General features: G+C 46.3%; 1 protein-coding gene across 2 annotated transcripts in view; it reads right to left on the minus strand.

Moving 5' to 3' along the window:
* Nucleotides 1-13,763, minus strand: part of NXN (nucleoredoxin) — a 100,085-nt gene extending 86,322 nt beyond the window's left edge. The window contains exon 1 of one of the 2 annotated variants that reach the window (XM_087883462.1): nt 13,307-13,763. In XM_087883462.1, the coding sequence (XP_087739588.1) occupies nt 13,307-13,663 (357 nt within the window). In that variant the 5' untranslated portion in view covers nt 13,664-13,763. The remainder of the gene's footprint in view (nt 1-13,306) is intronic. The other variant, XM_087883463.1, reaches the window with a different exon arrangement.

Below are 13,763 nucleotides of genomic sequence, written 5' to 3' on the forward strand. Positions count from 1 at the left end.
GTGCGATGCTTCTGCGCATACGCGGAAGCGTCCGGCGCGGGTGAGCAGAGCCTCTCGCCACCGCCACCCCTTCACAATTCCGCATAGAATTGGCAGCAACCCACCTGTTCTGCCCCAGCTCTGGATTTCCGAGGATATTGACACACACCAACAGTCCTTATCAAATTTATTAAGTAAGAAGAATAAATAAGACCGGCAAAGGTTGGCAACCAGCCCAGAAAACAAGATATGAGAAACCAAAATACTCTGATAATAATACAAGTTGTTTCCAGCAAGAACGCACTAGCTGCGTGCGACTTAAATAGGCTAAGGGAGTGGCCAATTATCCTCAAGCCCTACTCTCGAGTAGATCTCCTCCTCCTGAGTAGCCACTCCTGACTTTTGGCAGCCCTGCGTGCTCGAGCATTGAGGAGAGGCTCCTCCACTTCGCTCTCTCCACTTGAAGGAGCCTCTGGAGGTTCTGAAGGCCCTGGCTGAGTCTCTGCCTCTGGCATCACATCCTCTTCGGCCTCCTCGCTGTCCGACGCGAGCGCTATCTGTTCAGGCTGCTGGCGCGATACCACACCAGCCTTCTCTTCGTCGGGATCAACCACGATCCGCGCAGGCCACTGGCGGGCCACACCACCACCACTGAAACAAACCCACATTGCCAGCTCTCCATGCCCAAGATTGCACAGGGACAGCCAAGGCAAAGGTTACCTCAAAACATAAAAGAGCAAAAAGCCATATATTTTCATGATGGCAGCCAGCCTTAAGGATAACCAAGCAGCTGCTAACCAGTATTCACACACACATTTATTTATTTATTTTAAATTTATATACCGCCCTTCTCCCTGAGGACTCAGGGCGGTGTACAGCCAGAATTAAAAAACATGGAATACAAATATTAAAAACAATTAAAATATATATAAATTTGGCCCAAAATTAAAAATACAAACCAAGTACATACACACACACACAGCTCACCCACAATCTCAGAATTTCTACATGGCCCTCCCCCCACCCCCAAAGTCTGCCAGTCTGTACCGTCTGTCAGTCAAACCCCCGTCTGTACCGTCTGTCAGTCACAATTTGTCTAAAAGAAGCAGAACTCTTTTAAAAAAAAAAAAAAAAAAGCAAGGCCCATCTCGGAGACACGTCCGTCACTCGCCCATCGCCGCTACCTCCGATAATCCAACTTTTGTTGCGAGACGTTTGCGTGGCGCCTTCTTTTATTCCCCTTTCTCAGCCTTGGGGGATGGCGGCGGGAGGCGGGGGGGGGGAAAGGACAAGGCAGTTCGAAAAGAAACCCAACCGGACAATTTCAAAAGGGCCTGTTTGTTTCCCACCAAACTTTTGGGAAGCAAAAAAAAAGTACAAAGTTGAGAGAACCCTTGCCGGATGCCAACAGGGTGGCCCCGCCAGTCCTCGGTGTCCAGGTGGGTGGGTGAGCGTTTATTGCCTGCGGCGTTGCGAGACAAGTGTGCAAAGCCCATCTTGTCCTTCCACGCGGTAAGTCCTGCCTTTTGCCCCAACATTTGAGGGGAAACACGCACGGCCCCGAAACGAGAAAAAAGAAAAGCAGCAGGGCCCCACACAAGGACGCTCCATGGTTTTCACAGAAAATTATCTTCTCGTTTAATCCCCCAACCCAAAAGGCCCTTGGCCACCCTGCAAAATGTTCCAAGACGAATCGCGGCGTCAATTTTCTCGCCGAGATTCCCCTCTAATTTTTTTTAAAATTTTTGCATGCGGAGCCGTCTGAACTCCAACCGATTCGCAGCCAGATTGCTCCGATGTTGTTTTTGATTCGGGAGGGAATAAAAAAAAAAAAAATCAGAAACCGCTTACCCCCCCCCCCAAGTCAGATATTATTTTTTTTGAAAACAAAAAAAGAGAGAGACTGGCTCCGAGGATTCTTTTAAAGGGGGGGAAAAATGAAATATTAACGAGCCAGCGGAAAAGAAACTGGCGCGTTAGCAGGTTTAAAGAGGAATCAACGGAAGAGCCAAATGTTCACAAAAATTAGGAAAATAGCAGATCAAAGAGAATTGATGAATAAAGCAAGGTTTTAAGACGGAGGAGGTGGCAAAATAGCTGGGTGCCATCACGAACGACAAACAAGAGCTGTGTGTCATTTCAAAATAAGGAAGTAGGGGGGGTTAAAAAAAAGACTTGTTAAGTCGGGAGAAAACCCCAACTGTCAATGTTGGCAAGAATTTCTGTGATAAAAACGAGTGTCTTGCCTAGAAGGATGCTTTCGTTTCCGACAGTACAGTGCCTGCTGTGACAACTTGACGTGCCATTTATACGCTGTGGCGGTTGGGAAACAAAACCAAAAAAATAAAACAAAAACCATGAGTTAAATATAAGGCATGACAAGATCCAAAGAGGAGAAGTGGGTTTTTTTTTAAAAAGGTAAAGATTCCCCTCGCACATATGTGCTGGTCGTTCCCGACTCTAGGGGGCGGTGCTCATCTCCGTTTCAAAGCCGAAGAGCCAGCGCTGTCCGAAGTCGTCTCTATGGTCACGTGGCCGGCATAAAGGCACACGGAACGCTGTGACCTTCCCACCAAAGGTGGTCCCTATTTTTCTACTTGCCTTTTTTACGTGCTTTCGAACTGCTAGGTTGGCAGAAGCGGGGACAAATAACGGGAGCTCACCCCGTTATGCAGCACTAGGGATTCGAACCGCTGAACTGCCGACCTTTCGATCGACAAGCTCAGCATCTCAGCCACTGAGCCACCGCATCTCTGGGTTTCTCTTTACCTGGTTGGAAATTATATTTTGCAGGTGTTTGCTGTTGGGTTTGGAGGAAAAAGGGGGTTTGGTTGAGAAATAGAAGACTTGGGGAGTTAGAAGGACATGACCGGAGATTTGGTTGGCATGGGTATTTGGGGTATGATAAAGTTAAGGTTAATGTGGATTTTAAAAATCGTTAGGATGTGCCATATTGACAATAGGGAATATTTACAAATCTAAGGTTGTGGGTTTCAGCACAATAAAAACATTTTATAGGCAAGAAACAATAGGCTAACGTGTCAGAGGTACTAGATTTTTGTCAAAGGCAATGCAAAATTAAATCAAGGGAAGAATTTGTGGCTGACTCGGATACAGTTTTCAATGTTTCTCTTATTTACTATTGTTATTTATTGATTAAGTTTGTATGCTGCCCATCTCACTCTGCAAAGGCGAGTCGGGGTGGCTTACAGTTGGAACAGTGGTGAAATGTAAAATTTGTTACTACCGGTTCTGTGTGTGTGGTTTGATGGGGGAGGGGGTGTAAATGTGACTGGGTGGGCGTGGCCAACTTTTTTTGTTTTACTTTTTTAAAGCATTTTTTTAACACCTATTCGGGTGAATAGGTTGTTAAAAAATACTTTTAAAAGGTTAAAAAAAAGGCTCTGATGATCGTGTGGCACAGCTGTGATCGTCGGAGCCTTTATTTTTTACTTTTTAAAAGCATTTTTAGCTACCGGTTCCGGAGAACCGGTAGTAAAAAAATGCTAAAAAAGTTTTTTTAAAAAAAGTTCCAACAATCGCGCATTGCTCAGCTGATCTTCGGAATTTTTTTTTTTTTTTACATTTTTTACTACCGGTTCGGCAAACCAGTAGCCTTTTTTACTACCAGTTCAGCGAACCAGTAGCCTTTTTTACTATCAGTTCGGGCAAACCGGACCGAACCGGGAGCATTTCATCCCTGAGTTGGAAGCATAAATATAAAAATATTAAAAGCACATTATTCTTAGAGTAGTGCAGATTTTGAAATAGAATTGGGGACAAATAGTGAAAAAGGAATTGCTTACAATGAATTTGGCTGATATTTGAAGTAGAAGAAAAAATATTCTGGTTATCACACAAATCAAACAATGGAAAAATAAGGGATTGAAAAATTTGAAATTTAGACGATGTATAAAGATGAGAAATAAAGAAACAATCTTTTTTTTTGCTTTAATTTATATGCCGCCCTTCTCCGGAGATTCAGGGCGGCTTACGATGCGTTAAGCAATTTAAAAAATGAAGGAAAGTTAATCAATTTACAACAGTTCATTTAGTGACTGCTCAAAGTTACAACGGCGCTGAAAAAAGTGATTTATGACCGTGTTTCATACTTATGACCGTTGCAGCATCCCCATGATCAAAATTCAGATGCTTGGCAAATGACTCATATTTATGGCGGTCCCAGCATCCCTGGGCCACGTGATCCCCTTTTGCGACCTTCCGACAAGCAAAGTCAACGGGAGAACCAGATCCACTTAACAACCGTGTTACTAACTTAATGACGGCAGCGCTTCACTTAACAACTGTGGCAAGAAAGGTCGTAAAATGGGGCAAACATCACTTAACAAATGTCTTGCTTAACAGACATTTGGGCTCAGTTGTATTCGTAAGCGGAGGACTACCTGTACTGTCAGTATATGTCACCAGACAAACTATCTATAACAGTGATGGCTAACATTTCGGCACCGAGTGGTCAGGGCCACTCTCCGGAAAAGCCAAACTTCCAGGTTCTAGCGTGCATGCGCGCCTGACGATCAGCTGGCCGGTGCAAATGCGCAGGCTGGTTTTCGGCACTGCCACGCACATGAAGGAATCATGCTGCGGAAAAGCCAAACCTCCGGGTTCTCGCGCACATATGCGCCTGACATACATGCACAGGCCGGTTTTTGGCACTGCCGGGTGCTCCAGAAGGGATCACGCTCCAGAAAAGCCACACTTCCGGGTTCTGGCATGCATGTGCACCTGACAATCAACTGGCACGCATGTGCACACCGGTTTTCGGCACTGCCACATGCCCAAAGGATAACTGATGAGCCCCTTGAGGAGCACCCAGAGGCTCCAACTGGTGCAGAATGCGGCCACGCGGGTACTTATGGGGGCGACACTGCGCTCCCACGTAACACCTCTCCTGCGCGAGCTGCATTGGCTTCCGGTGGTCTTCCGGGTGCGCTTCAAGGTATTGGTTCTCATCTTCAAAGCGCTCCATGGCTTAGGGCCCGGGTATTTACGAGACCACCTTCTGCCACCGATAACCTCCCACCAGCCAATTCGCTCCCACAGAGAGGGCCTCCTCAGGGTGCCGTCGGTCAGGCAATGTCGGCTGGCGACCCCCAGGGGAAGAGCCTTCTCTGTGGGGGCACCCGCCCTCTGGAATGAGCTACCGCCAGGGATACGACTGATCCCAGACCTCCGGACATTTTGCCGGGCTCTGAAGACTTTTTTATTTCAGCAAGCCGGGCTGGCTTAAAATTTTTTAATTGGTTTAATTTTATGGGTAAGGGGTTTTAAATTGGGGGAAGCCAATATAGATTTAATTATGTTTTAAAGTATTTTAATGTTTATATTGTATGTTTTTTAATCCTGGCTGTTCACCGCCCCGTGTCCTTTGGGAGAGGGGCGGTATAAAAATTTAATAAATGAAATGAAATGCGTGCCATAGGTTTACCGTCACGGATCTAGAAGGTATCTTTCAAATTTATATTCTAAATGTGAACAGGAAGAACGGAGATTCGCATGTTTGAAGAAGATGTAAAATAGCAAGAAAAACTTGGTTTTTTTTACATCCACCGATTCAGGGGAATTTAAAATATTAATATACAATTAGACGAGACGTTTTTCTTTTGGGATCGATGGACGAAGAGTTTGGGGGGAAAAATCATGGAATTTTATTTTTATACATGATAACTGAAGCAAAATTATTGTATGCATAAAATGGGAAGATATGACAATACTTGACTCAGCCTTCTATCCTTTCTAAGGTAGGTAAAATGAGGACCCAGATTGTGGGGGCAATAAACTGACTTTGTATAAAATATACAGAAGTATGAAGGCTATTGCTTAACGCATTGTAAGCCGCCCTGAGTCTCCGGAGAAGGGCGGCATATAAATCAAATTTTAAAAAAATATACCTATCATGGAGAAATGGATAGAAAAGATAAGAAACTTGCCGAGATGACTAAATTGAGTTCTTTAATAGAGAAAAGACATCTATGTTTATTGCTGACTGGAAAACCCCAAATGGATCTTTTTGCATAAAATAGGGGGGGAAATGAATTTATAATTTATACTTTTGAGGATTAGACAGCATAGATTATAGAAAGAAGAGAGTTCCGGTTTTAACCCCAGAGTAAGGAGCAAATTTAAAATTGTACCTATAACTGCTGTCAAGATTGAAAGCGTCTTTTTTCTTTCTTTTCTTTTTCTTTCTTTTTTCACCCAAAATCATCCATCCATTCATCATCCATCAATCTATCTATCATCCATCCATCCATCTATCCTGTCTGTCTGCCTATCATATCTATCATCTAGCTATATCATCTGTTTCGATCATATTTATCCATCCATATCTATCTTTCTATTCATATCTATCTCTATCTCTATCGTGTGTCTTGTCTTGTCTTTATCTATCTATCTATCTATCTATCTATCTATCTATCTATCATTTATCTATCTATCTATCTAATCTATCACGTCTGTCTATCTGTGTTTATCTATCTAATCTCTCATCTCTGTCTATTTCTATTTATCCATCTCTATCTACTGCCTGCCTGCCTGCCTGCCTATCTATCTACCTATCTACCTATCTACCTATCTATTTATCTATCTATCTATCTATCTATCTATCTATCTATCTATCTATCTATCTATCTACCTACCTACCTACCTACCTACCTACCTACTCTGTATGTCTATCAATCTATCTATCATGTCTATCTCTATCTATCTATCTATCTATCTATCTATCTATCTATCTACTCTGTATGTCTATCAATCTATCATGTCTATCTCTATCTATCTATCTATCTATCTATCTATCTATCATCTATCTATCTACTCTATCAATCTATCTAATCTATCATCCCTATCTATCTATCTATCTATCTATCTATCTATCTATCTATCTACTCTGTATGTCTATCAATCTATCATGTCTATCTATCTATCTACCTATCATCTATTTATCTACTGTCTATCAATCTATCTAATCTATCATCTCTATATCTATCTATCTATCTATCTATCTATCTATCTATCTATCTATCTGTCTATCTACTCTGTCTATCAATCTATCATCTCTGTCTATCTCTATCTATCTATCTATCTATCTATCTATCTATCTATCTATCTATCTACCATTTATCTGTCTGTCTGTCTGTCTTATCTATCTCTATAATCTCTGCCTGCCTGCCAACCTGCCTACCTACCTATCTATCAAATTTATTTGCTGCATATCCCTCTGTCATCCGACTCTGGGCAGCTTACAATCTGATAAAATGGTATTACAAAAGCTGAAAACGAACAATATGTACATTAAATAAATAAATAAATACATGTATCCTAATTATTCTCTTTCAATCAACAGAAAGCCACTGGCTGTTTTTCCCGCTGCCAATTTATCCTGGCAACAGAGAAACCTGAATAAGAAAAATAAAAAGAACACCTCCTAAAAGTAAACATAATGAACAGTGAATCAAATTACGTAATTAAAAAGGCGGCAAGCTGCATCTTTGGCAGCATAATGCCTTAAACTGGATTCGTCTCCCGAGAGGGATGGGTATGGCGGGGTGGATTGGATGACCTCGAGGGGGGGAACCTTCCCTTGATACAATTCTATGGCTAAAATTCCCCAGTTTCCTTCAGCAAATTTGAACAACTTCCCCCAAAACCCCATCACATTTAAATGAAGCAAATAGGGGAAGAAAAAAAAAAAGATACGAAGTAATTGCCTACACCTAGAAAAAAAACCCTCCACTTTTCCAAGCACGCAAAGGGGGGGGGGGGAATGAGCTTACATTTAAGGTTTTGCGCTAATAAATTGTCCACATGGATCGGTCAGCTAAATGGAAGCGCTTTCCTGGAAAATTGGAAAGCTAAGCTCGCTGTGTTTTATTTTTTTGGGGAAAAAATGGATCATTTGGGGGGCCTCCAAACCTAATCTAAGCGGGGTGAGTGAGCAGAAGCAAATTCAATTTATTCGTTAGCAATTGAACAGATAAATAAATTAATAAAGCCCCGGGATCTAGGTTTTAAACCTTTTCCAGGCTCCTTCCACAAATCCTTTGGGCTAACATCTGTCGCCAATTAAGAAATCAAACCAGATTTGATTTCAACATCTTAAACAAGCATCTTCTTTTCTCTTCTGGAACTGCTAAAGATTCAGCTGGCCCCCTTCCTTCAAACCCAAATCCTATTTTAGCAAGGAAAAAGCCAAAAAAAAAAAAAAAAGCTTTGCTCCTCACCCACACGGTTCAATTAACCGTGCAATCTCTGAGCGTGTTTTGATCATTGTGGTTTCCCTCAATGAGGACTAGACACTTCTCCAGTTGAAATCCAGCAATAAATAGAACTTCCAATTGATTTCGCTGCCCAATTTTATATCAACGTGGCGAGGAAAAGCGACGCAAGGAACCAAGCGTGGGAAAGCTGGCCTTGCTTGCAAAACACACCCTGAAGAAGATATATAAGTTATCTTCTTTTATTATGAGATATATAAGATATATAATTTTATATAATTTCCCTCCCCTCCCTAACATTAAAGAAGCAGCAGGAAAGATGAAAAAGAGAGAGAGAGAGAGAGAGAGAGAGAGAGAGAGAGAGAGAGAGAGAGAAAATCTTGCATTTGGAAATAAAAGGGCTGTTTCACCACGGGCTCAAATCTTACTTCATTCATGCCTGAATTGCACCACAGGTAGTAGCATGCACTATGCAAAATCACCTTTGCATTAGGAATTAAATTAAATCAACAGGTAGCAAGTAACATTTTCCCACCCGCTTGGCCCGGCCCTTAACCCCCCAAGGAAATTCCGGATCCAGTTGTGCAGTGACTCTCTCAAGACGTGTCTCTTCAGCTCCCTGCAAATTTTTGACATATTTTTGATACGTGAGTGACTGCTGCCACGGCTATTTTAAACCACCCAAGCGTAAAAAGGAAACCTATCTCCGCAAGCCAGGGCAGGTTAGATGCAGAGCAGGCTTTCTTAACTTAAAGGAGAGTTGGCGATAATATCAAGCTTCTAGACCTCACTGTGCGCGCGCTTCCTTGGCTCCCGTATCAAAAAGATTGTGCACAATTAAAAGAACAGATTTCTCGAAGTCGCTGGCCTGCTGTGATTGTAACCCAAATATTGGCACAATCCGGAATCCTGTCCAAATTACACACCGTTTTAATCTCCCCGAAGAGTTTAGTCGATTTTATAATGAGAAAGCCAAAACTTCAATGTTCTTCAATGCAAATTAAATATCTTTCACACAGATCCTTGCGATACTCAACACAAACCCGTGTTACTCCAAACACCTTAAAAATCGGTTACTGCGATAAGCCAAATTTCCTGGTTTAAATTTCTCTTTGGTGTTGTTTTCCCTTGGGACCAATTTCAATGAAAGAACGGCCTAAAAAGTCTTGGCTAAAACAAAGATAAAAATAAATATTCTTTTTTGTGTGTGTGTGGTTTTTTTTTCAGCAGATAGTTTTTGGGGTTTTCTTTCCAAACCTATTTACACATCCCCAAAAGAAGCATCTCTTAGGGCATCTCTAAGCGTAGCAAATTTAATTTCATTTAATTCAAGCTCACTCAAAAAAAGGGCGCGCTCATTTTTAAGGTCAGACTTATCAACATTTTTACATGCCAAAAAAAATAAAAATAAATAAAAATCACTTGACACTAATTGTTCTGCCAAAATCGTGAAAATTCAATGTTTCAAATGCAAACCAGCTATTATTGGGGGTTTCCGATATACGAACACGGCTTCTGTTGAAATGATATATGTACAGACATACACATTTATGAGAAGAAGAAAAAAAAAACAGCCCCACATACATGAACCTCCCCGTTAAACTTTAATCTGGAAATTCTGCCATGTATGTGCGTGTTAATTTATTGCAACCTAAACAAAGAGACGCGCGTGCCATTTTAAAAATTAACAATGCATTATCTTGTGTTTACAGATCATAACACACCTCGCCCAATATACGACGGCTGCGATCCGTAGCAATCTTTTAACACTAAGGAAAAAAAAAATCTGCATTTTCTTAGGAGAGCCATATAGAAAATAACAAAAAATTAAAAGGATTGGAAGGTTTTTTTGGGGGTGGGAGAGGCTGTCTTGCATCCATCCACCATTGGAATTGAGCAAGATTAGGAATTCTGAACGGATGTAAATGCAGATTTTTTTTTTCCGCCCAGTTATGGCTGCTGGACAATGGCATCCACTACCCCGCCCTTCGCGGCTGTGAACCATGGGTTTCCAAAGCCAACGGGCGAGACAATCAAACATCAGTTCACCTTTAAATCAAAGAGGGTTAAGGAAGATCATGGAAAATAATAGAACCTAGATTTTTTGTTTTTTTTTAAAGGGAGAAAAAGCTCAATATTTCTGTTTTCTTGCAAAGCTTGCCCTAACCTCAACTGTTCCGACCAATTTTATTTTTTTTTAAAATGCCATTTAATTCTCCTTTGCAAAAGGGAGAAAACAGCGATGCGAATTTTTGCAGATTTTCCCCCAAAAATCCTTTCATGAAAAGGAACCCCAATTTGAACCCTCTTTTTCAACGCTCCCTTGTGGGGTTTTTTTGCCAGAATTAGGGCAGGTCCAGTTTGCAAAGGAAAGACCCCCACCCCAAGAAACAAGGATGCAGAATTATGATTATTTTTTTTTCCAAAAAAAAAAAAAAAAAATTCCATTTGATTGCCATTTAAGGAAAAGGGACTATTTAATAGGATCATTCGGGGGTCCCAAATTGGGGGGCAAAGGGGGGGGGAAATCAGGAGAGGGGGGATTGCAATCTAGAACTGTTTGATTGAAAGATAGACCCCCCCCTCCATATAACCCCACCGCCCATTATGCAATTCCACCGTAATCCCCCATCTCACTTTTTTGCAAAGGGTGAGTGGGCCATGACTGCAGTTTTCCTGGGGTCTTCCCCAGGGGAGGGGGCTTCCCCACCCGGGAATGATGTCCCATTTTGGGGTGGGGGAGTGACAGCCAGCTTTGTACCTCCCCACCGCAGAACCCCCCCCCTTATCCCGACACACACACACCGTTTTGCAAAGAGTGAGAATGGACTTCAGGGCAAAGGCACGGCGGGACCCCCACCCTAAAGGGGAGGGGGCTTCCCCACCAAGGTTTACGGGTTGGAGGGGCGGCAAAAGTCAGCTTTGCATCTCTTTCTTCGCCCCCTCCCCATCAACCCGACCCCCCACTTTGCAAAGAGGGCACGGCCGGGACCCCCACACAATTCCCTGCATTTTAAAGGGGAGGGGGCTTCCTTTACAAGATCGGCTCTGGTTTTTTGGGGAGGGGGGAGCGGGGCTGGTTGGCATCTCCTCCTCTTATCTCCCCCCTGCCGACCCCACCCACTCTTTGCAAAGAGGGCCCAGATCCCCTAAGTTTCCAGCGCTCCGAAGGGGAAGGGGCTTCCCTGCCAGGATCAACTCCATTTTTTCTGGGGAGGGGGCTTTGCCAACCCTCTCCCCATGCCGACTCCTACCTTTGCAAAGACACCCCCCCCCAGTTTCAAGCTCTCCAAAGGGGAGGGGGCTCTCCCCGCGGGGGATCAACTCTGTTTTTCCTGGGGAGGGGGCGCCTGGTTGGTACAGCCCCCCTTAGCTTTGCAAAGATGCCCCCTCCCCTACTTTCCAGCGCTCCAAAAGGGGAGGGGGGGCTTCCCCACTGGAATCAACTCCGTTTTTTTTTCTGGGGAGGGGGCTCTGGACTGGTTCTCATCTCCCCCTCCCAGGCCGACCCCTTAGCTTTGCAAAGACGCCCCCTCCCCTAATTCCCAGTGCTCCGAAAGAGGAGGGGGCTTCCCCACCCCCTAGATGCCACCAAGTCCGTTTTTTTCCTAGGAGGGGGTGCCAGGTCGGTAAAGCCCCCCCATGTGACAATCCCTTAGCTTTGCAAAGACGCCCCCTCCCCTAATTCCCAGCACTCTAAAAGGGGAGGGGGGCTTTCCTGCGGGGATCAACTCCGTTTTTATTTTCCGGGGAGGGGGCTCCGGGTTGAGTCCTCATCTCCCCACCTCTCCCCTCTCCATATGCCGACCCCTATCTTTGCAGAGACGCCCCCTCCCCTAATTCCCTGCACTCTAAAAGGGGGAAGGGGGCTTTCCCGCGGGGATCAACTCCGTTTTCCCTGGGAGGAGGGGGACGCCTGTTTGGTGTAAAGCCCCCCCATACATATCCCGACCCCTATCTTTGCAAAGACGCCCCCTCCCCTAATTCCCTGGCACTCTAAAAAGGGGGAGGGGGGCTTTCCCGCGGGGATCAACTCCGGTTTTTTTCCAGGGGAGGGGGCTCCAGGTTGAGTCCTCATCCCCCCCACCTCCCTCCCTCCTATGCCGACCCCTATCTTTGCAAAGACGCCCCCTCCCCTAATTCCCTGCACTCTAAAAGGGGGAAGGGGGCTTCCTCACGGGGATAACTCCTGTTTTTTTTCCAGGGGAGGGGGCCCCGAGCTGAGTCCTCATCCCCCCCACCTCCCTCCCTCCTATGCCGACCCCTATCTTTGCAAAGACGCCCCCTCCCCTAATTCCCTGCACTCTAAAAGGGGGAAGGGGGCTTCCTCACGGGGATAACTCCTGTTTTTTTTCCAGGGGAGGGGGCCCCGAGCTGAGTCCTCATCCCCCCCACCTCCCTCCCTCCTATGACGAACCCTATCTTTGCAAAGACGCCCCCTCCCCTAATTCCCTGCACTCTAAAAGGGGGAAGGGGGCTTCCTCACGGGGATCAACTCCGTTTTTATTTTCCGGGGAGGGGGCTCCGGGTTGAGTCCTCATCTCCCCACCTCCCTCCCTCCTATACCGACCCCTATCTTTGCAAAGACGCCCCCTCCCCTAATTCCCAGCACTCTAAAAGGGAGAAGGGGGCTTCCTCACGGGGATAACTCCTGTTTTTTTTCCAGGGGAGGGGGCCCCGAGCTGAGTCCTCATCCCCCCCACCTCCCTCCCTCCTATGACGAACCCTATCTTTGCAAAGACGCCCCCTCCCCTAATTCCCAGCACTCTAAAAGGGGAGAGGGGCTTCCTCACGGGGATAACTCCTTTTTTTTTCCGGGGAGGGGGCTCCGGGTTGACTCCTCATCCCCCCCCACCTCCCTCCCTCCATATGCCGACCCCTACCTTTGCAAAGACGCCCCCTCCCCTAATTCCCTGCACTCTAAAAAGGGGGAGGGGGGCTTCCCCACCCCACCCCCGAGAGATGCCATCCACTCCGTCTTTGGGGAGGGAGGGGTCGCGGGGGCTGCTCCTCCAACTCCAACCCCCCCCATCCCCCCACCCCATTAGGACCCCCACCCACCCCTCCCCAGCCCCCTCCCTCCCCCCTCTCACCTTCCGGCGCTTGTCTGCGAAGGGCAGAGCCAGCCAGGGCATGGCCCGCGTCGCCTCCTGCCAGCGCGGCTGCTCCTGCTCGGCCGAGACGAAGACGATCTCCAGGCGCTGCTGCTGGGACGGGGCGGCCGCGGCTCCTCCGGCGGCTCCGGCGGCGTCTCCTCCCTCCGGGCCGGGCTGGAAGCGGCCGTAGAAGGCGGCCAGGTTAGCGGCCACTTGCGCGCAGGGCCCCCCGCCGCAGTAGCCGAAGTAGAGCCCCACCAGCGAGACGCCCCTCGCCGGCACGGACGCCGTGGCCACCGCCGAGCCGTCGGGCGCCGCCAGCGCCTCGCCCAGCAGCTCGGCCAGCGCAGCCATGCCCGCCGCCCCCGACCCACAGGCCGCCGCCAGGGGGCGCGCGCGGCCGCAGGGCCCCGCGTGGCGATCCACGCCTCCTCCTCCTCCTCCCACCCGGCCC

Source organism: Pantherophis guttatus, chromosome 1, assembly GCF_059756535.1.
Source record: "Pantherophis guttatus breed Tessera chromosome 1, ASM5975653v1, whole genome shotgun sequence".
In the NCBI taxonomy this organism is placed as follows: Eukaryota; Metazoa; Chordata; class Lepidosauria; order Squamata; family Colubridae; genus Pantherophis; species Pantherophis guttatus.